Source organism: Arvicanthis niloticus, chromosome 23 (genome assembly GCF_011762505.2).
Source record: "Arvicanthis niloticus isolate mArvNil1 chromosome 23, mArvNil1.pat.X, whole genome shotgun sequence".
In the NCBI taxonomy this organism is placed as follows: Eukaryota; Metazoa; Chordata; class Mammalia; order Rodentia; family Muridae; genus Arvicanthis; species Arvicanthis niloticus.
The window spans coordinates 16,858,129-16,883,187 of record NC_133430.1 but is presented as its reverse complement, the minus strand read 5'-3'; the positions used below and the strand labels follow the sequence as shown (position 1 = coordinate 16,883,187).

Genomic DNA, 25,059 nt, shown 5'->3' with positions numbered 1-25,059 from the left:
ATACAGGACACAATTTCCTGAACCAAACACCAAAAATGGCCCTAAGATCAATAATTGATAAATGAGACCTAATAAAATTGCAAAGCTTCTTTAAGGTAAACTCTGTCAACAGGACAAAACAGCAACCTACAGATTGGAAAAAGATATAGGGGGCTAATATCCAAAATAGATAAAGAACTCAAGAACTTAGACACCAACAAACCAAATAACCCAATTAAAAAATGAGGTACAGAACTAAACAGGACTTTCTCAACAGAGGAACATTGCTTTCCCTAATTCAACCACAGGGGTCAACAACTTCTGTCCATTGGTTGGGTGCAAATATCTGCATCTGACTCTTTCAGTTGCTTGTCGGGTCTTTCGGAGGGCAGTCCTGATAGGTGCCTTTTTATGAGCGCTTCATACCCTCAGTAATAGCATTAGGTCTTGGGGCCTCCCCTTGAGCTGTATCCCAATTTGAGCCTGTTGCTGGACCTCCTTTTTCTCAGGCTCTTCTCCATTTTTGTCCCTGCAGTTCTTTCAGATAAAAACAACTATAGGTCAGAGTTTTTTTACTTGTGGGATGGCTACCCCATCCCTCATGTGTAGGTGGACGAGCAGTCTCAACTAACCCAGACCCCTGAAATCTCCCAGACACTGGGCCACCAACCAGGCAGCATACACTAGCTGATATGAGGCTCCCAACACATATGCCGCAGAGGACTGCCAGGTTTGGACTCAGTCAGAGATGATGCACCTAACCCTCAAGAGACTGGAGGCCCCAGGGAGTGGGAAGGTCTGGTGGAGTGGGTGGGGGGGAGCTGGAGACATCCTCATGGAGATGGGGGTAGGAAGTATGGGATATGGAACAGAGGGTGGACCTGGAGGGGAATAAAATCTGGACTCAAAAAATTAAAGACTAAAGAAAAAGAAAAAAAGAAATGCTCAATGGCCTTAGTCATCAGAAAAATGCAAATCCAAATGACTCTGAGGTTCATTCATACTCATCAGAATGACTAAGATCAAAAGATCAAACATGTTGTTGAGGATATGGAAAAAGGGGAACACTCCTCCATTGCTGGTGGGAGTGCAAACTTGTACAACCACTCTGGAAATTAATCTGATAGTTTCTCATAAAATTGGAAATAGTTCTAACTGAAGACTCAGCTATATTGCTCCTGGGCATATACCCAAAAGATGTTCCACCATACCACAAGGTGACACATGCTTCACTATGTTCCTAGAACATTTATTTGTATTGGCCAGAAACTAGAAACAACCCAAATGTCCCTCAATGGAAGAATGGATATAGAAAACATTGTTTGTTTACATAATGGGATACTATTCAGTTATTTAAAAAGAAGGACATCATGAATTTTGCAGACAAATGAATGGAACTAGAAAATATCATTCTGAATGCAGACCTAAAAGGACATGCATGTCATATACTTACTGATAAGTGGATAATAATCATAACGTACAGGATCCCCAAGATACTCCCCACAGACTCAAAGAAGCTAAACAAGTTTGAAGGCCCAAGCAAGGATGCTCAAACTACACTTAGAAGGGGAAACAAAATAATCATAGGAGGTAGAGGGAAGGTGGGTCCAAGGCTGGAGAGGGTAAGGGGAAAGGAATGGGGAGGCAGGGTCAGGTGTGGGGAGAGACAGAAAAGAGGCCTAGAGGGCCAGGAGAATGGATGGAAATCTGTAGATGCTGGTTGTAAGGGTGGAGGAGAGAATCTCTAGGAAGTCCCAGGAGACCTGGGATAGGGGAGGCTCCCAGGAGTCCATGTGGGCACTTTAGCCAAGATGCCTAACAGCAGGTACATGAAACATAAACAAACCACTTCCTATAGCCAAGCAGGACCTCCAGTGAAGGAATAAGGACACCAAACTATCCACAAAACTTTCAACCCAAAATTTGTCCTGTCTAAAAGAAATCCAGGGATGGAGCAGAAACTGAAGGAAAGGCCAAACAATAACCTGCCCAACTCAAAACCGATTCATGGGCAATCACCAATCCCTGACACTATTAATGGCACTCTATTGTGCTTACAGATAGGATCCTAGCATAACTGTCCTCTGAGAGACTTCACCCAGCAGTGGACTGAAACAGATGCAGATATCTACAGCCAAACACTGGACGCGGGTCGGGGACACTAATGAAAGAGTTGGGGAAAGGATTGAAGGTCCTGGAAGGGAAGAGAACCCCATAAGAAGACCAACAGAGTCAATGAACTTGGACTCCTGGAGCTCTTTGAGACTAAGCCACCAGCCAAAGAACATACATGAGCTGCAATGAGGCCACCGCACATATGTAGCAGACATGTAGCTCAGTCTCCATGGCCTCAGCAAGAGAAAATGAGCCTAATCTGGCAGATACTTGATGAACCAGGGTGGGGAGAATATCCAGGGGGACCCACCCTCTTAGAGGTGAAGGGGGGATAGACGAGGAAGGGCCAGGAGGGGAAACAGTATTTGGGATGTAAATATATATATATTATTAAAGAGTGCATACTGTTTTTGCAGTGGACCTGAGTACAAGTCTCAGCATCGATTTCAGGTGGCTTGAACCACCTCTTAACTTTTGCTTGAGGAGATGCAATCCTCTGGCTTCATGTGTGCCTGTGTGCATACACATACACACACACACACACACACACACACACACACACATACACACACACACACACACACACACACTTAAATATAAAGGATTTTAAATATTTTTTAAAATATCATTTCATTTGTATGTAAAAACTTAACTTTTAACCATATCAAATGACAATAATAAGCATGTCTTTAAATTAATATGAAAAAATTCATAAAACAAAACTCAAGATAATAAAACTTCTAGTTATAATATTTGGAAGATTTTGAGAAAGAGATTAACTACAATTTTGCAATGACTTTTCAAAGCCAAGTTGCTGGGAACAAGTAAAGAAGTTTCTTACTTATTGCTAATCTTCTACATATGCTAGTAATTAGTTTTCTTTTTAAATTCATCTACTATCAGACAATGAAATTAAAAAAATACTATTAGGATTTAAAAATATCTTTTAAAAGCCAAAACATTTTAGCTTGTCCAAATTAAAACACTTTCTTATTCTCACATTTTACATAAATAAAATTAACAAATAAGAGAAGAATGAAAAATTCAAACACAAAGAGCCACTTACATTAGAACCTTCTTTGGCTGAAGATTTAAAATGTACTGGTTTGGACAATGTTAAAATTCCTTTTATAGAAATTGTGGGAGTGTCTCCAAAACTAGAGGGCCAACTTATATCTCTGCACTTTAAAAGAAAATGAAAGTATAAGTTAAGTTTTTACAAAGGCCTCTGACAACACAAATATATATTTATTGAGTTAATAACTTTTCTGAGGCAAGGTCTCTTTACACTGCACTGGTTGTTTTGGAACTTACAATGTAGACCAGGCTGGCCTCAGAGATCCACCTGCCTCTGCCTCCAAAGTGCTGGGATTAGAGGTATGAGCCACCGTGCCTACCGAGTTAATTATTTTTAGCTAAAATTTTTAAATAAATTTTAGAATACTAAGATTTCACACTTTATCCACATTAACATTTTGACATTTTCCTTCATGACATTATCATACATATTTTGTCTTAGTTTATCACTCTTCCTCTACTCCTCTCCTTACCGTGCCTCTCACTTGTTCCCAATTGTCCTCTTCTAGATTTTAAGTAGCAAGTATTCCATTATCATCCCTAAATCCTTCCTTAAAAACTCTTTTCCATAACAAATAATGAAAAAAGAATACATAAAATCCATCCCCTTTATGTTCCTCTTTCTAATTTCCTGACTTATATACATATAAGTACAAACATCAAAATTAAAAGGAGGGTCAGTATATGAAAGAGAACATGTAATAGTCTTGGGAGTCATGTTTATCTCACTTCTTAATTTCCAGATCTATGCATTTTCCTGAAACATTCACAATTCAATTTATATAGCTAAATAAAATTCCATTGTGTATATGTACCATATTTTATTATCAATTCATATGTTGATGGACATCTAGGCTGATTTAATTTCCTTTCTATTATAAATAGTAAAACAATAAACATGAAGGTGCAAGTATATCTGTAGTAGGATTTACAGACCATTGGGTATATGCTTAGGAATGGAACCCTTTAGTAGTTCTATTTCTGAGTTTGGGGGTGGGGGTTATTTCAAGTTTTGGTTGTTTTGATCATTTTTTGGTTTTGGTGTTTGGGGCTTTGTTTTGTTTTGTTATTTAAATATTTGGACAATGATTTCAATAATGGTTATACCAGTTTACACTCCCGCAAAGGGTTCCTTTACCCTAACACCCTCACCAGTATTTGTTGTCATTCATCTTTTGATGATAGCCATTCTGACTGGGATGAGATAGGATCTCAAAGAAGTTTTAATTTGCATTTACTTGATGTCTGAGGATACTGAAGATTCTTTTTTTTATTAAATTCTTTAATTTTAATAGGTCAATATATGTATAAGTATATAAAGAGAAAGAGAATGAATTATAAATTATATATAGAGAGATAGAGTGAAAAAATATATATGTATATTTTTCAATTCAATATATGTAAAAATATTGAATGAGTTGGAACATTCTACCAGTAAAGTGTTTGTACCTCAGTATTAAGGGGTATCTTAATATAAAAGTAAACTTTACTATAATATTGCATAAAATACATGAGGACCATTTAAGACATACTCTTTGTCTTTATGACATAAACTTTGATCTCATTGGGAACTAAATGAAGTCTGTATTGTTGAAATCCAGAAGTTAAATGACACTCTACCAATATATATATTGGCCATGTGGTCCAACCCTCTCATATCTGTGTAAAATGAACTCAATATATCAAAGAAACAGCTGCATATTCATATTTACTGCAATACTATTAATAACAAGTAGCATAAAATATGGAATAATATATAGATATGTAGATCATGTGCTTTATTTATGTATGTAAAAATATTATTCTTCCATAAAAAGAATTTAGTTCTATCATGTGCAGCACAGTATATCCTTAACATTAATTGGAATACTAAATGAAGCAGATCACTCATTAGAGATTTTTACATTTGCACCCATTTCCTTGCCAATGAAAAGACTTCATCCTTCTTATATTTGAAAAGAAATACATTGTGTAAATAACACATTCCCTTTGTTTATGGACACTATGGTGGCTAGTCCTGGTTGGCAACGTGACTACATCACATCTGGACCTAAATACCCAAAATTCAGAGCACACCTGTGAGTGGATTTTTGTTTAATATGACATAGGAATATCTACTTATATACCAAATCTTTTATGTAGAAAGGCACATCTGTAATACCGATCTTTTGACCTGAAAAAAGAAAGGCTTTCATTCCAATCTAATGTGAGCCAAACCTTCTACTAGAAGCCTACATATATATAAGGACATGTAACAGGGAATCATTTGTTCTTTACCTTTCTGCCCTTGCCTTGCTAGCAAATCCACTCCTTCACTCACATAAGGGCCTACTTCATTGGTACTCTAGTGTATACTGAAGATGAGCTGTGATATCAAAACTCATGGACAGAGCAACTACTGGATTCTTAGATTTTTCTTTCCTTTCTAGCCATTGTGGGGAAAGCTGAACCATAGTCTATAAGCCACTCTAATAAATTCTTTGTCCAGATAAATAGATGGGTAGATGGATGGATGGATGGATGGATGGATGGATGGATGGACAGACGGATGGACAGACAGATACTGACAGACTTTCTACAATTTCTATTATTATGGAGAACTCTGACTAATATAAACACCTAGGTTAGTTCTGTGGTGTTACAATAGACACTGATGTGCAACTACCTCTGTTATATCTTGACTTGGAGTCATTTAGGTAAATTTCCAGGAGAGGTATATCTAGGCAGACAAATACATATGTTTTCATATTTGTGGATTTTAATTTTATGTAGATTCATAAAAGTATTTATAACATGAACTGAGTAAAACTGTTTAAGAGTACAAAGAAAACTAATGATAGGGAAAAGATGAATATTGAGAAGGGAATGGGAAGAAAGGGAAGGGAGCATATGCCTAACATACAATATGTGAAAAGTTTAACATTATTTTAATTTTTAAAAGTTCAGTATGATGGCAGAAGAGAAAGAAAGAGACACAGAGAGAGACAAAGAGAGAGACAGATACATAGAGACAGAGAGAGACAGATACACTGTCAGAGACAGAAAGGTGGAAAAATAAAATGAATATAAGAAAAACAAAAACCACCTGTTCTTCCTTTGATGTGGAAACTAAAGACAATGTAAACCTGACTACATTGTAATGATAACTGAGTTTGGGAGATGAGGGATAAAGTAATTCTATATTCCGATGTATTTTCTGTATATCTGTTGGACTGTAACACTGATTCTTGCAATTTTACATAATGAACACAAGTTCCCCAAAATAAAATATTTTTGAGATAAGTCCTTTCCTCATATTTAAAATGGTTTTACATCATGGGAGCTAGGACATTTAGTCATGTCCTTAAGCTTTTGGAATCTGTGTTATTTTTAATTTCAAATTCTTCATGACAGTGTGAAGCAAAAAAAAAAAAATAGAACATGTCATATATGTCATAAATCACACAGTAATGTCCAAATTTTCTGTGACATCAAAATGAAAGATGTTGACTCATCCATTACATGTAGTTTTGATCAAGATATATCCATAGAAACATATATCTATTCTCCATTATAAGAGGTGTAGTACCAGAAGAAACCCCCTACCAACTAACTGTCCACTCCAACCAGGGCAACAGTAGGTAGAACTGTATCTCTGCTTCTACAAATCCAGTCCCACCCAGTACTATCTTAGAATGTATTATCCTTTTGTATTTCTCCTTTCAAGGACTAAAGGACTATCTGTTGAATTCTTAGCTCATTTGTTTGGCAGTTTGGGGATTTGGTGTTTCATGTTTTCAGTTCTTTATATATTCTACATATTAATTCCTTGCCTAAAAAAATTACTGGCAAAGATTTTCTCTCATTCTGCAGATTGTCCATTCACTCTGCCGATAGTTTCATTGCTGTTCAGAAATAGTTACATTTTGTGAAATTGCACTTGTTAATCTCTGGGTTGGATAATGTTGTTAATTTACTGTGCTTTAGAGTTCTAATCAAAAAGTTTTCACCTATGCCTGTATCTTGAAGTGCTTTCCCTGTTTTCTTGTAGCAGTTTCAGTGTTAAACACTTTATTAAACACTCTTTTCTGGAAAATACAATAGAATCCTAAATTTCAAAGATAGCTATTAGCCCTTATTTTAGAAGAAAGCCATACTTGTAGGTTATAAAATATAACATAATTGAATGAATATAAAGAAATGAATATAAAATAATTGAATAATTTTTATCATCAATTATGTAAAAATAAATATAAATATTCAATTTTATAATAAAATCAGTATTAACTACACTAATTTACCTGTAAAACTGTGATCCAGATCTGCTCTGCTGAAGATTTATAAAACAATTTCACATTCAATCTCCCCAAGTCTCTTTCATCTCCTGATAGGGTAATTGTATCTGAATTATAAAGGATAAAGAATAAAAATTCCAGGCAATATTGTTAATCCAATTAACCTTTGATTTAAACCAAGTTTGAAAGCACAAATAACACAAATGTTTTGGACTTTTGAAACAATATCTTACTATGTAGCCCTGGCTGTCCTGGAACTCACTCTGTAGATGAGGCTGGCCTTGAACTCACAGAGATCTGTCTGCCTCTCACTCCCAAGTGCTGAAATTAAAGAAATGTACCACTATGCCTAGCAATAACTGATATAGTTTTTTAAGTTTTCAAGGTAGTAAGATAAAAATCACACTTTTGTGTTTTGTAGTGAAGTCTTAGAAATAAAATACACTAAGAATGCGTATCTTTTAGGAATTTAACAGAACTGTGAGGAATTAAGTTAAAACTCTGCAAACAGCATTTATCAGGTTGATGTGCTTCTGAAAGTTCCTTAATCCATGTACTTTAAATCATAAATAAAAAGATATGTAACAGCTTATTTAAAAAATACTTATTTCTGCTGGAACACTGAGTCATGGGCTATCTGATATCAATTTGTGATAATACTATCGACATTGGTACAATACTCAGCAAACAAAATGTATTGCACACTTTTTTCTTTATCCAACTATAACACTGGAAAGCTATTACTAAGTAGAAATAACCTGCTGAACAGTATAAATAGGACAATGTATTGCTTACCCAGGCTTCTGTTACTGCCCTGAGAATTTTTTCTTGAAGAAGAACTACTAGGCACACTGGAAAATGAGTCATATCTCTGCAACAACAATAACAATAGCAACAATATGCTTCAGTCAGAAACTGAGTATCAAACTTTAAAAATGTTCATACTTATGCTCCAATAAACACCTTGGTATCAAACTTGATGTTAATCAACTTGTCAATGTTATTGGTCCAAATTTCCCATGCTTGTAGGAGAAGAAAGAAACTTGTAACGTATTGAGAAATACCTTAGTAGTTAACAACATTAGAAAAACTTTAGTATTTTGGGTTTGGTCTGAATTTTCATATTGCATGCATTACCAGAAGGGTCCAGAAACCTAAAAGTGTAAAACACTATTATCATAGCTTAATCCCTCTAGACCAAGAGCATTTGCATCATGCAAACTATACAAATAAAAATTCAGAAACCATCACAGGACTACTGAATTGAAAATTCTAGGGGTAAATGAAGCCTTGGCATTTTGTATTTAACAAAATAAACAATTCAGATGTGTGTTTAAAGAGTGCTATTATAGAGCATTAGTTGGGATATACTGTGTAAAGGTATGTCTCTGTATATTCAATTGTTAATTCTGTACTAGCAGAGAGCTAATGGCCCATCACTGGTTTCATATTTTGTAAATATTCATTCTTCCTTACCTACCTAAGGCATTCTAGAATTGTAACTGATTGGTCAATAGCTGGGGAGGAAGTGGAAGGTGGATCTTCTGGACAGAGAGACTCCAGGAGAAGAAATCAGAGGCAGAGGTACCAGCTGACATGAAGATGGACAGATGGACAAGAGCTGGGCAGAGAAGTACACCTGACTATGTGGCAAGAGCCAGGTTTAGTCTGGAGACTGCTCAGCCAAAGACCTAGGCTTTAAAATATTATTATGCCTCTGTGTCATTATTCGTATTGCTGGTGGGTCTTAGTCCTGGTATAAGAATTAATTATTTAAAAATCAATGATAGAATTATTAAGGCTAATTGAGAATGAACTTAAAAAGAAGCCCATAAATATATGTAAAAAGATGTTCAGAGTACTTTTACTTTCATTTACAGAAAGACAGATGACCTTACTTTAAACTTTTCTTTACTCTACTGCTATTTCCCTTTTTGGTGTTTTCAGACATAGTTTTATTACTGTGTCACCCAGGCTGGCCACATATTCTTAATTGATCCTCCTGCTTCAGCCTTCTAAATGCTGAGATTACAAACATAGGGAATCATTTCTGGTTTATGTCCTAATTTCAAACAGAACTTAACTGAACTAAAAAGAAAACATTAAATCTATCAAAGGATGCTATATTGCTATTAATAAAAATTGAAGTCTTACACCTCAGTAGAAATACTAATTCTTACTAACTGCCTGGTTATGTTCAAAAAGTAAAGTTAAATAAGTACTTTTTTGATTCTTCTCTTTTTCTTATTAAGTTTATTTTTTAATTATCAAATCATAATTTTTACTTTTTAACTCAGGGGTTATAAAAACAAAAAGGCAGGATGTGGGGAAGGGGATGACACAGGAGCATAGGTGTTCAGGGGGAGTACAGATATCTTTCAGAAAAGGGTATCAGCTGGGTAAAGGTTCAGGGGACAGGTCACTATGACTCTCCCTATGATTCATTTATCCTTATCTAAGTTGGTACTATCCACCAAGGCTGCCTATTTACAAAGTCTATGACTACTCAGGCTGGTAAATTTCCACAGAAGCTGCCTGTTTACAATAGGTTATAGCCATCTGTTTCAGTGTTTTTCCACAGAAACCCAAGACTTTGTGTTAGCAGGCATGTATGTCAGGCCTATTGCTAATTTTAGGCTTATGGCTGATTTTAGGCCTTCAGTGTATAAGCAGGGCTGCCCCTGACACCTCCTCCTTTCTCCAAGTATAGAAGGGCCGCAGTGATTCTAATCTTGCCAAGGTGGGGATAGAGGCCTGACCTCCAGTAATTAAAGGGGACCTTGTAATGGCTCTGGTCCTCCTGTCGTTGTCCAGTGAAGCATGAAGGCCACACCCATCCTGATGTCTTTTTTCTGGAGAGGGGATACTTTTGACATCAACCCCTATGCTGTCAGGCTTGTCCCTCCATGAACTCAGAAAGATATTTTTAACTTTTATTTATATTCCCTTGCAGTGCTTAGCCTTGTGGCCTAAGCAAGAATTCAGATCGCCAGTCAGAGGGGGTTCTGGGTGGCCCCTCTCCGCTTGGTCTAGGGGCTGAAGTCCCCTCTTTTAGGTTAGGTGGAGATGGGATTTGAGAACACCCTGGATAGAGTAACAACCTCATCTTGAGTCTCGTGGCCATCCATAGCTAACTTATGTTAATGTATCTGAATAGATTTTGCTATCAAATTATCTATCTGTTGTTTTACAATGTTAGTCAGCCTATTTAAAGCCCAGGGACCAAAAGAAATATGTAAAACTAACCCAATTAATGGTCCAAGATGGAAGGAAGTAGGGTTGACAACCATGGAGAGGTTGAGAACCAATTCTTGTACCAGCTCTCATCTTTCTCTTTCTCTGTCTTTTCTCAAGGCCTTCTCTGACCTTTTTCATGCTCTCTTTAATCGTCCCTGTTTTGTCTATGTAAAAGCAACATTCTTCTTTAGAGGCTGTACATAGTCTAGAGCTGTACACAGTTTTTTCTATTGTAAAAGAGAAAAGCAAGTCGAATAAAGTCCTTTGCAATTTTTGGAGATCACTTCAGACAGCGAAACGAGGGATTTCTTCAGATTAGTGATATCAGTAGCTAGATGTTTTATGTCCTTGTCAAAGGCCCATTGAAGGTTTGAGTAGTATAAGTCTGGAGGCCAGCATCAGGATTAGAACTTCTAACAGCAGACATCACAGGTGATTCATTTTTACCTGAGATATTACCCGGGTTAGAGCTCCTGGGAGCCCTGCTTCCTCTGGGTTTTGTGAGGTTGGGTGCAGAGCTACTGCCGTGATCCGCTCAGTGCTCGAGCCCAGACCAGAAGTCCCAAGTAAATACTTTTAACTATACAATTACAAATCCCAATTGCCTCAAGATACTTCAGTGCATACCAATTAAGAGATATAAAATTATGCAAAATGAAAGAAATATAATACCTTTTATTAACCACTGAAAATTTCCTAATGAATATAGAAAATGACAAGTATTTATTCTTCAGATACTATAATACACATAGTCAAAGAAATACATGTGATTCCTAAAGCAATTCACATAGTTCTGATTTTTATTTGAAATAGTTCACATATAATGAAATTATATAATTATTATACCTGGATGAATCGCTGAGATGAAGTTGTAAGATCGAGCATAGACTTGCTTAGCCCAGGGGAACCAGAAAGTTTACTGGTCCTTAAATCACAAACTACAAAAGGAAAAAGGGGGGTTTTAATAAAAACAAAACAGTAGGAGTTCATCACATATATTACATACAAATTTACATTTTAAAAAGTTTTGGTAAAATCTAAAGATGTTAAATTATTTTAATCTTTAATGCAGAAATCTCTAGTAGTCAAACAATACATTTTCATATCCACATTAAATATTAAGCATGGGTTTGCTTATATTCCCCAATCCCTCATCCATAAAAAGTAATTTAACAGGATATAAGTACTCTTTGACAAATGTAATTCAACTATGATTTTATGAGCACATATAACATTATGTTTCAATATTGAATCCCATGAGCTCTTATATTTCTAGTTCTCCTCCAAACTGTAAGATCTTTTAAAAAAGGAACTTTACACACCAAGTCTGTGTTCTAGCACAGTGCTAGAGCAGACCCTTAATAAAATATTTTTTTATTTTCAGTGACAATGATTCATGCATGCAATAGACTTGTAAAACCTGAAAACCTGAAAATTTTATGAATCCAAGATACATATGGTAGTTCATATAATCGATATAGTCTCAAATATCAAACTAAAAACTACTGGTTATTTTCTACTCTCTTTGTGTATACTTCCAATCATGAGTTCTAAAAGTCATTTACCTGATTAGAACAAAAAATATTATAAATATCTATTGTGGAATTTATTAAGTATATAACAAAAAACTATGTAAAATAATCTGTAATAAAAACTTTTAAAAATGAAAAAAGAAATGGAATTTGGAACTATCGGCAGACATAATACATTATCTATCCATCTTTTTTCTTTTTTATTGGTTATTTTATTTATTTGCATTTCAAATGTTATACCCCTTCCCGGTTTCCCCTACACAAACCTCCTACACCATCCCTCATTGCCTCTATGAGGGTGCTCACCCACCCACCCACCCACTCCTGACTCACTGCCCTAGCATCCCCCTACACTGAGGCACTGAGCCTCCACAGGATCAAGGGCCTCCCCTCCCACTAATGCCAGATAAGGCCATCCTCTGCTACATATGCAGCTGGAGCCATGGGTCCCTCCATGTATATTCTTTAGTTGGTGGTTGTCTTAGTTAGGTTTTCACTGCTGTGAACATATACCATGACTGAAACAACTCTTATAAGGACAACATCTATACTAATTATAACACCAGAAAAAAGTTGTGACACCCATCATACATTTGTGAAGTCTGCTTTGTTCTTATTTTAAAACTGTTCTTAATAATAACTATTTCTGCTAGGATCTTAAATTTAATTTCTAAATTTGTTAAAGATAAGCTCAGAGGAAATGCAAAAAAAAAATTGTTTTCTTACCAGATCCATATAACTTTTTTGTTTCACAATGAGGACGAAAACGCCTACTTAAGTCAGGTGAAAAGTGTTGATACATATAGCATGGATTATACACATCATAGCTGGGTCCATGGTAGAATGAACTACAAAGTTCTGTCTTTTGATCTCCAAAACATGCTCTAGCAGATCCTGAAAGCAAGTGTTTCTATAACCAACAGCTGATATACTGAAGAAACAGGTTAAAAATACTTTGTCATAAATGATACTAAAGCATATGCCTTAACCAACACACATTTATAGAATTCTAACTTCATGATATATAAAAGTAATGAGCCAAGTGTTCTGCTCTCAAGACAGCCTGGCAAATTTTTAGCATTTTTCTTTGCCCTCTACAAAATTCTGTAGTTCATGACCTGAATATATATATATATATATATATATATATATATATATATATATATATATATATGATATCTTTTAAATGAAATTAGTTTTCTATACTTTTTTAAGAAGACAACAATTGAAAAATTGACCAGATACAATAAGCTACACTAAGCAGATCTTTTATTTGAAAGGACTCAAAACAAAAGGACTCAGAAGAGGTCAAAAATTTTCTGACCACAGTGCAATTAAGTTGAAAAATAACAACAACAAAATTAATAGAAAATTTTTACAGAAATACTAAGAACTACCAGAAAGACTCCATCCAGCAACTGCTGGGAACAGATGCAGAATCCCACAACCACACATAGGTAGAACTTGGGGAATCCTAAAGATAAGCAGGAGTACCTATCAGAGGAACCAGAGAGGTCAGGGACACAACAAGAACACATCCCACAGGATCAACTGACTGGGACTCAAGAGGGCTCATAGAGATCAGGAGACCTATGAAGGTCTGACCTAGGTCCTCTGCATAAATGTTATACCTAAAAAGCTTGGGAATAACAGTGGGAGCTGGGGCCATCTCTGACTCTTTTGCCTGCTTGTGGGACCCTGTTCCTCCTACTGGGTTGCCTCATGAACCCTAATGTGATGGTATTTGCCTGGTCTTATTTTATCTTGTTGTGCTGTGTTTGTTTGATGTTGCTGAGAGACCTACTCTTTTCTGAGGGGAGATAGAATGAGGTGGTTGGGGGCTGGGGAAGAGGAGAGGTGGGGAAAAGAGAATGGTGAGGGAGATGAAACTATAGGATGAAATACATGAGAGAATAAAATAAAAAAAAAATACTAAGAACCAAGAATTTTTTTAATGTAACAATTAAGAAGAAAATATGTAACAAGAAAAAAATCAAGGGACCTGAGAGATTGCTCAGCTATTAAGAACACTTGTTTGTAGTGGCTGGTTTTGTGTGCCAACTTGACACAAGCTAGAGTTATCACAGAGAAAGGAGCTTCAGCTGAGGAAATGTCTCCATGAGATCCAGCTGTAAGGCATTTTCTCAATTAGTGATCAAGGAAGGAGGGCCCATTGTGGGTGGTGCCATCCCTGGGCTGGTAGTCCTGGGTTCTATAAGAAAGCAAGCTGAACAAGCCAGGGGGAAGCAAGCCAGTAAGTATCATTCCTCCATGGCCTCTGCATCAGCTCCTGCTTTCTGACCTGCTTGAGTTCCAGTCCTGACTTCCTTTGGTGATAAACAGCAGTGTGGAAGTATAAGCTGAATAAACCCTTTCCTCCCCAACTTGCTTTTTGGTCATGATGTTTGTGCAGGAATAGAAACCCTGACTAAGACACTGTTCTTCCAGAGGACTAGAGTTTAGAACCCAGTACCCATGTCAGGCAGTTCACAACGATCTGTAACTCCAGCTCCAGAGTACCTGGATTCATCTTCTATATTCCTTAGGTGTGCAAATTCACATTCACACACACACACACACATGACACATACACACATACATATGAATAAAAATCTTTAGAAAACAAAAAAGAAGAAAATAAAAATAAAAATTTATTTTTATACTGGGCATATTGAACTTTGGTATAATGATAGAAAAAGAGATTAATGGACCAGAATACAAGGCCCTAAAAGAGTTCTTATTTTATGGACATATGATATATAGCCAACATGACCTCATCTAGCAGAGAAGAAAAGTATGGTCTTCTCACTAAAGTGATAATTGAAAACTAATATGGAGGAAAATACTTAATTTAATCATATTTATTTTTAAATTATGTAAGTCAACATCAAAGACAAACCTCCTATAGTTATTTGTAGAAGAGAGTTATTTGAACATAGACTATTAATTATAAAAGTATTTTAACTATATTAAAATTTAAAAGACTTTCACTAAAAGGCTACTTAATAAAGTACACAGAAAATCCAGAATGGTAAAAGACACATGCAACAAAATATAACTGGCCCTTTACTTGAGAAACCTCCAAAAGTCAATAAGAAGACAGATAAACCTCTATACAAATTGAATTACAATTAAACAGGCACTTAGAAGGAAGGTTACAAATCTAATTAGTCTGGTTTAAAACCCCAGAGACAGAAACAGAAGCAAAATGGTTAAAACTAAAAAGACTGACAATAACAGAAGAAACAAGAAAGTAGAACAATATAAACAGTTGTATTCTACTAGTGTGAATGTAAATCTATACAATCATTATGAAAGAGCTTGGTAATTTCTAATAAAGCTGAATATACTTATACTCTATGACCCAACAATGCTATTCCATACATATAAAGCTACAATTACTATATATGTGAAAGATACATATACAAGGAGGTTCACAACTATTGTTATCCTTAGTATCCAAAAATTAGGAAAAATAAGTCCAAAGTCCACCAACAGTGAAATAAAAAAACAGCATATATCTGTCATGAAAAAATATTTTACACTAGTATTCTGTACAAGTATACTACAATAGCTTATGCCATTTAAGACAAATAATACACTATAAAGCACATTTATGTTTGGATATAAAGCACAAAAAATTGCTAGCTACTTGAAAGAAATCTCATAAGCATAATGGAGAATAAAAAAGATAAAAACAAAGAAATATATGCTGACTATGTCATTTCATTTAAATAAAGGTCAGAACAAGGAAACATTTTCTGAACAGAACATAGATATCACAAACATTAAGAACAACAATTAGTAAATGAGACTTCAAGTTAAATTAAAAATTGGAATTTCTGGGGATTACATTAAATCTGTAGATTACTTTTGTGAAGATGGCCATTTTCACTATGTTAATCTTACCTACCCATGAGCATGGGAGATCATTCCATCTTCTGATATCTTCTTGAATTTCTTTCTTCAGGGACTTCAAGTTCTTATACAGATCTTTCACTTGCTTGGTTAGAATTACACCAAGATATTTTATATTCTTCATGGTTATTCTAAAGGGTGTTGGTTCCCTAATTTCTTTCTTGGCCCATTTATCATTTTATATAAAGGAGAGCTAGTGATTTCTTTTTGAGTCCAGCCACTTTGGTGACAGTGCTTATCAGCTGTAGGAGTTCTCTAATACAATTAGAGAACTTAATTCTCTAATTATGTCACTTATGTATACTATCATATCATCTGTAAATAGCAATACTTTGAGTTCTTACTTTCTAATTTGTATCCTCTTCATCTCCTTTAGTTGTCTTACTGCTCTGGCTAGAATTTTGAGTACTATACTGAAGAAACAGAAAGTGGGCCTTGTCTTGTTCCTGATTTTATTGAAAATGCGTTAGGATTCTTTCTGTTTACTTTGATGTTGGCTATTGGCTTACTGTATACTGCTTTGATTATGTTTAGGTATGTTTCCTGTATCACTGATTTCTCTAAAACCTTTAACATGAAGGGGTGTTAGATTTTATCAAAGTCTTTTTCAGCATCTACTGAGATAATCATGTTTTTTTCTTTCAGTTTGTTTTTTATGTTGGATTACATTGATGGATTTTCATATATTGAACCATCCTTACATCCTATGATGAAGCCTACTTGATCTTAACTTCATATGAAAAAAACAAAAAAGCCAGGATAGCCAAAACAATCCTAAACAATAATTCCCCAGGAAGAATCATCATCACTGACCTCAAGTACAGAGATTACAAACATAATAACAGAATGATTAAAAATTGTATGGTATTGATATAGAAACTAACACATTGATCAATGGAATAGAAGTAAAGATCAAGATAAAAATCCACACATTTATGAACACTTGAGTTTTGAGAAAACCAAAATCATACAATAGAAAAATGAAAGCATCTTCAAAAACGGTGCTGTACTACTGGATGTGTGCATGCAGAAGAATGAAAGTACATCCAAATTTATCACACTGAACAAAACACAAATCCATGTGGATCAAGGACCTCAACATAAAACCAGATACAGTAAATCTCATAGAAAAGAAAGTGGGACATACCCTTGAACACATTGGTATAGGAGACAAGTTCCTAAACAGAATACAACTTATAGCTCAGGCTCTAAGATCAACAATTGATAAATGGGACATCATGAAACTGAAAAGCTTCTGTAAGGCAAAGAACACTGTCAATAGGAAAAATTGGTAGCCTACAGATTGGGAAAGGATCTTCACCAACCCTACATCACACAGAGGGCTAATATCCAAAATTTACAAAGAACTCAAGAAGTAAGACACCAACAACCCAAATAACCCAATAAAAAATAGGGTACAGAACTAAACAGAATTTTTGACGGAGGACTACTGAATGCTGAGAAGTACTTTTAAAAATGTTCAAAGTTCTTAGTCATCAGGGAAATGTAAATCAAAACAACTCAGAGGTTCCATCTTACACCCATCAGAATGGCTAAGATCAAAAACTCAGGTGACATTACATGTTTGTGAGATGTAGAACAAGAGGAACACTTCTGCATTGCTGGTAGGAGTGCAAACTTATACAACCACTTTGGAAATCAATTTGACAGTTTCTTGATCTTAGAAACACACCTCACACCAGTCAGAATGGCTAAGATAAAAAAACTCAGGTGATAGCAGATGCTGGCGAGGATGTGGAGAAAGAGGAGCACTCCTCCATTGTTGGTGGGATTGCAAGATGGTGCAACCACTTTGGAAATCAGTCTGGCGGTTCCTCAGAAAATTGGACATAGCATTACCTGAGGATCCAGCTATACCACTTCTGGGCATATACCCAGAAGATGCTCTAACATATAACAAGGACACATGCTCCACTATGTTCATAGCAGCCTTACTTATAATAGCCAGAAGCTGGAAAGAACCCAGATGTCCTTCAACAGAGGAATGGATACAAAAATGTGGTACATTTACACAATGAAGTATTACTCAGCTATTAAAAACAATAAATTCCAGAAATTCTTAGGTAAATGGATGGAACTAGAAAATATCATCCTGAGTGAGGTAACCCAATCACAAAAGAACACACATGGTATTCACTCACTGATAATTGGATATTATCCCAGAAGGCTGAAATACCCAAAATTTAACTCACAGACCACATGAAATTCATGAAGAAGGAAGACCAAGTGTGGGTGCTTTGGTCCTTCTTAGAAGGAGTAACAAAATACTCAAGGGAGCAAATATAGAGACAAAGTATGGGACAGAAATTGAAGGAGGGGCCATCTGGAGACCATTCCACCTGGGTATCCATCCCATGTGCAGTCACCAAAGGTAGATGCTGATGTGGATATCAGGAAGTGCATGCTGACAGGAGGCTGATATAGCTGTGTCTTTAGAGGTCTGCCAGAGCTAGACATATTCAGAGGCGGATGCTCACAGCTAACCCTTGAACTGATCAAGGGGTTCCCAATGGAGGAGTTAGAGAGAAGACTGAAGGAGCTGAAAGGGTTTGTGACCCTATGAAGAGAGCAACAATACCAACCAACCAGAGCTCCCAGAGTCTAAACCACCAGCCTGGGAGCACATAGGGAGGGACCCATGGCTCCAGCTGTAAATGTAAGGGAGGATGGCCCTGTCAGGCATAGGTGGGAGAGGTGATCCTTGATCCCATGGAGGCTGGACGTCGTGTGGGGGGGGAATTCAAGGGTGGGGAGGTGGAAGTGGGGGGGTTAGGTGGGGGCACATCATCATTGAAGCAGGAGGAGGGTCGATGGGATAGGGGGTTCCTGGGCTAGGGGTGTGGGGGGAACATCTGAATTGTAAATAAAATATCCAATTTTTAAAAATGACTACAAAAAATTTGGCAGTTTCTCAGAAAACTGAAAATAGTTCTACCTCAAGACTCTGCTATACCACTCCTGGGCATATACCCAAAAGATGCCCCATCATCCTACAAAGACACTTGCTCAACTATGTTCATAGCAGCTTTATTCTTAATAGCCATAAACTGTAAACAACCTAGATGTCCCTCAAATGAAGAATGTATAAAGAAAATGTGGTATCCAAAAGATACCCCACCATGCCACAAGGGAACAAGTTCCTCTTGTTCATAGCAGCCTTATCTGTGATAGTCAGAAACAACCCAGATGTCCCACAACAGAAGAATGGATACAGAAAATGTGGTTCATTTACACAATGGAATAATATACAGCTATTAAGAATGAGAACATCATGAGTTTTGCAGGCAAATGGATGGAACTAGAAAATATCGTCCTGAGTGAGGTAACTCAGATCCAAAAAGAAATGCATGGTATGTACTCTCTAATAAGTGGATATTAGTCAAAAAAATTTAGAATTCCCAGGATATAATCCACAGAACTCAAGAAGGTTTACAAGCTGAAGGGCCCAAGTGAGGATGTTTCAATTCCACTGGGGAGAGAGAAGGAATCAGAGGACAGAAGGAGGTAGGAAACTGAGTGTGAGCGGGAAAGGGGAGGGTTATGAAAAAAATTGTAACATGATCAGGTACTGGGGAACCAGGAGTGAAGCCCCAAGGGACAGCAGAAGAAATGTAAATATACAACCTTGGGAGGAGGAGGTCCTACTAGAATATACCAGAGATGGGGGAGGTGAGAGAATCTCAAGAGTCAAAGGCAGGGACCTTAGATGAAATGCCCAACAGTGGGGAGAGGGAACTTGTAGAATCCATCTCTAGTAGAAAGACAGAGCATCAAGTGGAGAGATCACATTGCCATCCCGCAGTCAATTACTGACTCAGAATTGTCCCTATCTAAATGAACTGTAGGGACAAAAATGGAGAAAAGACTGATGGAAAGGAGGTCCAGTGAGTGGCTCAATATTGGACCCATCTCAAGGGGAGGCTCTAAAGCCTGACAACTATTACTGATGCTATGATGTACTTACAGACAGGAGCCTAGCATGGCTGTCCTCTGAGAGGCCCAACAAGCAGCTGACTGAGACAGAAGCATATACTTACATCCAACCAACAGACAGAACCCAGGGACCCCTGTGGTTGGATTCGGGAAAGGATAGAAGAAGCTGAAGAGGTCGATCCCATAGCAAGACCATCAGTCTCAACTAACCTGGACCTCCGAGATCTCTCAGACACTAAGCCACCAACCAGGCAGCATATACTAGCTGGCCCCCGACACAGACAGCAGAGGACTACCTAGTCTGGCCTCAATGAGAGAAGCAGCACCTAACCCTTGAAAGACTTGAGGCCCCAGGGAATGGGGAGGCATCTTCTTGGAGATGGGGGAAAAGTAATGGGATGAGGAACTGTCAGAGCGCAGAACGGGAGGGGGATAATGACTGGACTGTAAGAAAAGATTAAAGAGAATAAATAAATAAATAAATAAATAAATAAATAAGACTTCAAAAAATTGAAAAGCTTCTTTACAGAAAAAGGCACCATCATTTGGACAAAGCAATGAGCTACAGAATATAAAAAGATATTTTTACCAATTGCACATCTGAAAGACAGCTAGTATCCAAAATACATAATAAACTCAAAAAATGGGCATCAAGAAAACAAATAACCCAATTAAGATGTGGAGTACATATCTAAACCAAGAATTCCAAAAGAAGAAACCCAAACATCTGAAAAGCACTTAAAGAAATGTTCAATCTTTAGTCATCAAGGAAATACAAATCAAAATTGCTTTAAGATTTTATCTTACACCAATCAGAATGCCCAATATCAATAAAACAAATGACAGCTCATGCTGGTGAAGCTGTGGAGTATGAGAAACACTCATCTATTGCTGGTCAGAGTGTGAACTTGTACAGGCACAATGGAAATCATCATGGCAATAATTCAGAAAGATGGAAATCTATTTACTTCAAGACCCATCTATTCCACTCTTGGGTATACACAAAGCATGCTTTATTCTACTTTAGAGACACTTTTTCAATCATATTCATTGTTGCTCTATTCATAACAGCCTGAAATTGGACACATCAAGCTTAGATGTTTGTCAACAGAAGGACGGATAAAGAGAATGTGGTATGTGGTATATTTATACAATGGAGTATTACTGAGCTATTATAAAAAGATAAAATGACACCCAGGATCACAGGTGAGGCCACAACATCTGCTCCAACACGGGCATAACTGAGACCCTCAGGAACCAGAGACACAGGAATACCGGCCCAGCCAGAGGCACAAGTTTCTTCCAGTTTGAACCTGTGCCCTTAGCAGACCCGGGGCACTGTCTCTCCACCCATTCCTACAACACTCAAAGGAAGCTCAACTCTCAGGTGCTCTGACACACCCAGATCACAGGAAAACAGAGGAAGCTCGACTCCCAGGAGATCTGAGACACCCAAGATCACAGTTGAGGCCACAACATCTGCCCCAACAACCACTGTAAATGCAATCCCCACAGAAACCCCAGCCAGGAAAAGGCACACATTCCTTCAGGCTTGTACCTATGCCTGGAACAGACCCACAACTTTAGATCCCCACCCACTCCTGCCACACCTAGAGAAACCTTGATGCCAAGGAGATCAGACACACCACAATCTCAGGATCCCAGAGGCAGCTTGACTCCCAAAAGCACTGTCACACCCAAGATCTCAGGATCTCAGGATCACAGAATCACAGAATCACAGGATCACAGGGACAGCTGGACTCCCAGGAGTTCTGACATAACCAGGCTCACAGAAAGGACAGTCCCCAGTCAGAGACAGCAAGGGCAGTTACCACTAAAGATAACAAGATGGCAAGAGACAAGCACAAGACCATAAGCAACAGAAAACAATGCTACTTGACAACATCAGAACACATTTCCCCCTCCACAACAAGCCCTGGATACCCCAACACACCTGAAAAGCAAGAATCAGATCTAAAATCCCATCTCATGAATATGACAGAGGTCTTTAACATGGACATAAATTACTCCCTTAAAGAAATACAGGAGAACACAAGTAAACAAGTAGAAGCCCTAAGAGAGGAAACTATAAATCTCTTAAAGAAATATAGGAAAACACAATCAAACTGATGAAGGAATTGAACAAAACTGTACAGGATCTAAAAATGGAAATAGAAACATTAAAAAAAACACAAACAGAGGAAACCTTGGAGATGGAAAACCTAGGAAAGAAATCAGGAGTCAAAAATGCAAGCATCACCAATAAAATACAAGAGATAGACGAGAGAGTCTCAGGTATAGAATATGCCATATAAGATATTGACACAACAGTCAAAGAAAATACAAAAAGCAAATGTTCCTATCTCAAAACATTCAAGAAACTCAGGACACAATGAAAAGACCAAACCTAAAAATAATAGGTATAGAAGAGAGTGAAGATTCCCAAATAAAAGGGCCAGCAAACATCCTTAACCTAAAGGAAGAGATGCCCATAAACACAAAAGAAGCCTACAAAACAACAAACAGATGAGACTAAAACTAAATTCTGCCCATCACATAATAATTAAAGCACCAAATGCACAGAACAAAGAAAGAATATTGAAAGCTGTAAGGGAAAAAGGTCAAGTAACATAAAAAGGAGACCCATCAGAATTACACCAAACTTCTCCACAGAGACTCTAAAAGACAGAAGATCTTGGGCAGATGTCATAGAGACCCTAAGAGAACAAAAATGCCAGCCCAGCTTACTATACCCAGCAAAACTCTCAATTGCCATAAAGGGTGAAACCAAGATATTCTATGACAAAACCAAATTCAAACAATATCTTTCCACCAATTCAGCCCTACAGAGGATAATAGAAGAAAAAGTCTAACACAAAGAAGGAAACTACACCCTAGAAAAAGAAACTAATCTCACTCAAACCCTAAAGAAGAGAACCACACAAGCATAATTCCACCTCTAACAACAAAAATAACAGAAAGCAACAATCATTGGTCTTTAATATCTCTCAACATCAATAAACCCAATTCTCCAATAAAAAGACATAGACTAACAGTCTGGATAAGTAAACAGGACCCAGGGGGATAACATTTGAAATATAAATAAATAAAATAACCAATGAAAAAGATGAAATGATATTCACAGATAAATGGATAGAACTAGAAAAATCTTCCTAAGTGAGGTAACTCAAACCCAGAAAGACAAATACGGTATGCATTCACTTATATGTGAATGTTATCTGTTAAGTCACTGATAAGCAATATAATATATTATATTGCTATACAATCTGAATATGCCACAGAGTTTAGGTAGAGAGTAAGAGAGTAGTCAGGAGGGAATCTCCTTAGGTAGAGGGAATAGAATAGATAGCTATGGATAGATGTGATGGCTGGGATGGGAGGATTAAACAGGAAGGGAAGAGGGGGCAAAAGAGGGAATACAAGAAGGAATAGCTAAAACTAAGGGTCATTTGAGCAGTCATATAGAAACCTAAAACAGTAAAAGCTTCCAAAAATATATACATATATGAAGGTTATATAAATGGAATTGCAAAATAATCAAGTTGTTGGCCAAAGGGGTCCCATGAGAACCCCCAAATAACCCAGGCTATTGACAAGGCTATTGGTTGCTCTCTACAAACTTATGGTAAGGACCCATTGCTGAAAACACCTACATAACTCATTGACCATGGAGAAAATGAGTTGATGCCTACATAGTGCCTTTACCCCTATAAACTAGTGTTCATGGTACTGGAAAGTATTCTGCATGCTATCAAAGAAGAAAGGTAAACACCAACACAGCTACAAACCATGTGATCTACAGTGATGACCTGCCTGCAAGATATGCTGGTGCTACACTGGTAAAAACCCTGTGGGAATAATCAACCAATATCTGTTTTGATTTAAGGGCCCCTACTTGAGATAGAGCCCATATCTGACACTGTTTGTGTAGTCAAGAATCTGAGACAAGATAAGCCAGGGACCTTGGTGAAAGTCAAATATGACTGTGCTGTTAAAGGAATGTAGCAATAAGATGATTCCTAATGACATTCTGCTATGCTCACAGATCAGTGCCTTGCTCGATAATCATCAGAAAAGCTTCTTCCTGCAGCAGATGGGGGCAAATACAGAGACCCACAGTTAGATAATGTGCAGAGAGTGAGAGATTTTGGAACACTCAACCCTAAATGGGATGTCTCTATCAAATCTCTCCCCTGAGGGTTTGGGGAACTCTTCAGAAGAAGAGACAGAAAGAGTGTAAGAGCCAGGGGTGACAGAGGAAAAAAAAAAAAAAAAAGGTCTTCTAAACAGAGCATGACCAATGCACACATGTACAAACTGTGACAGCATGAACAGGACCTCCACAAGTCTGTACCAAATGGATTCCCCATTCCTAACCCAAAAGCTATTATCCTCAATGAATAATAATGGTTTAGATTGCTTTAATTGCTTAGAATTGTCTTAATTATCAAAATGCAAATGGTTATAAATTTGATAATTATGGTATTACAAATCCTCTATGAGAGAGGTCAAAATAGAGCAGCTCTAAAGAAAAAGGAGGCTGCTAAATTGAATATATCTATGCTTTTTAAGATTTCAGGTGCTGCTATATTGGGAGAGAGTCTCTGTATCTGTAATAACAGGAAAGAAGTAAATGCTTTAGACCCGTTCCAAAGTGATATGGATAAAATAGGATAGGGAAAACTCCTTGAAAATCTTGGCTACAGAGATAAAATAAAAATTCAAGACCAAACAGGACAGGTAACATGTTATGTTGATCCCTCCTTGTGGGAACAGCCCAGAAACTGGCTTAGACATAAAAATGTCTCTAGCCAAAATTTTGGCTAAAATTAACTTTAGCTAAAATTAGACAATAAATCTTGCTGCTTATAGAATCCTTAAGATTCATTATGCCATCCTTCACATAGCATGAAATTAAACTTACTAAAATTGGCTATTGATCAAATTAACTC

At 37.0% G+C, this 25,059-nt stretch overlaps 1 protein-coding gene across 8 annotated transcripts in view; it reads right to left on the bottom strand.

Moving 5' to 3' along the window:
- The window catches only part of Tc2n (tandem C2 domains, nuclear), an 82,758-nt gene that overhangs the window by 38,415 nt on the left and 19,284 nt on the right, over window positions 1–25,059 (bottom strand). For all 8 annotated transcript variants that reach the window (XM_076921392.1, XM_076921386.1, XM_076921391.1 and 5 more), the window contains 5 exons: window positions 12,941–13,108; window positions 11,529–11,620; window positions 8,241–8,316; window positions 7,452–7,552; window positions 3,161–3,277 (listed from right to left, as the gene is read on the bottom strand). In XM_076921392.1, the coding sequence (XP_076777507.1) occupies window positions 3,161–3,277; window positions 7,452–7,552; window positions 8,241–8,316; window positions 11,529–11,620; window positions 12,941–13,108 (554 nt within the window). The remainder of the gene's footprint in view (window positions 1–3,160; window positions 3,278–7,451; window positions 7,553–8,240; window positions 8,317–11,528; window positions 11,621–12,940; window positions 13,109–25,059) is intronic.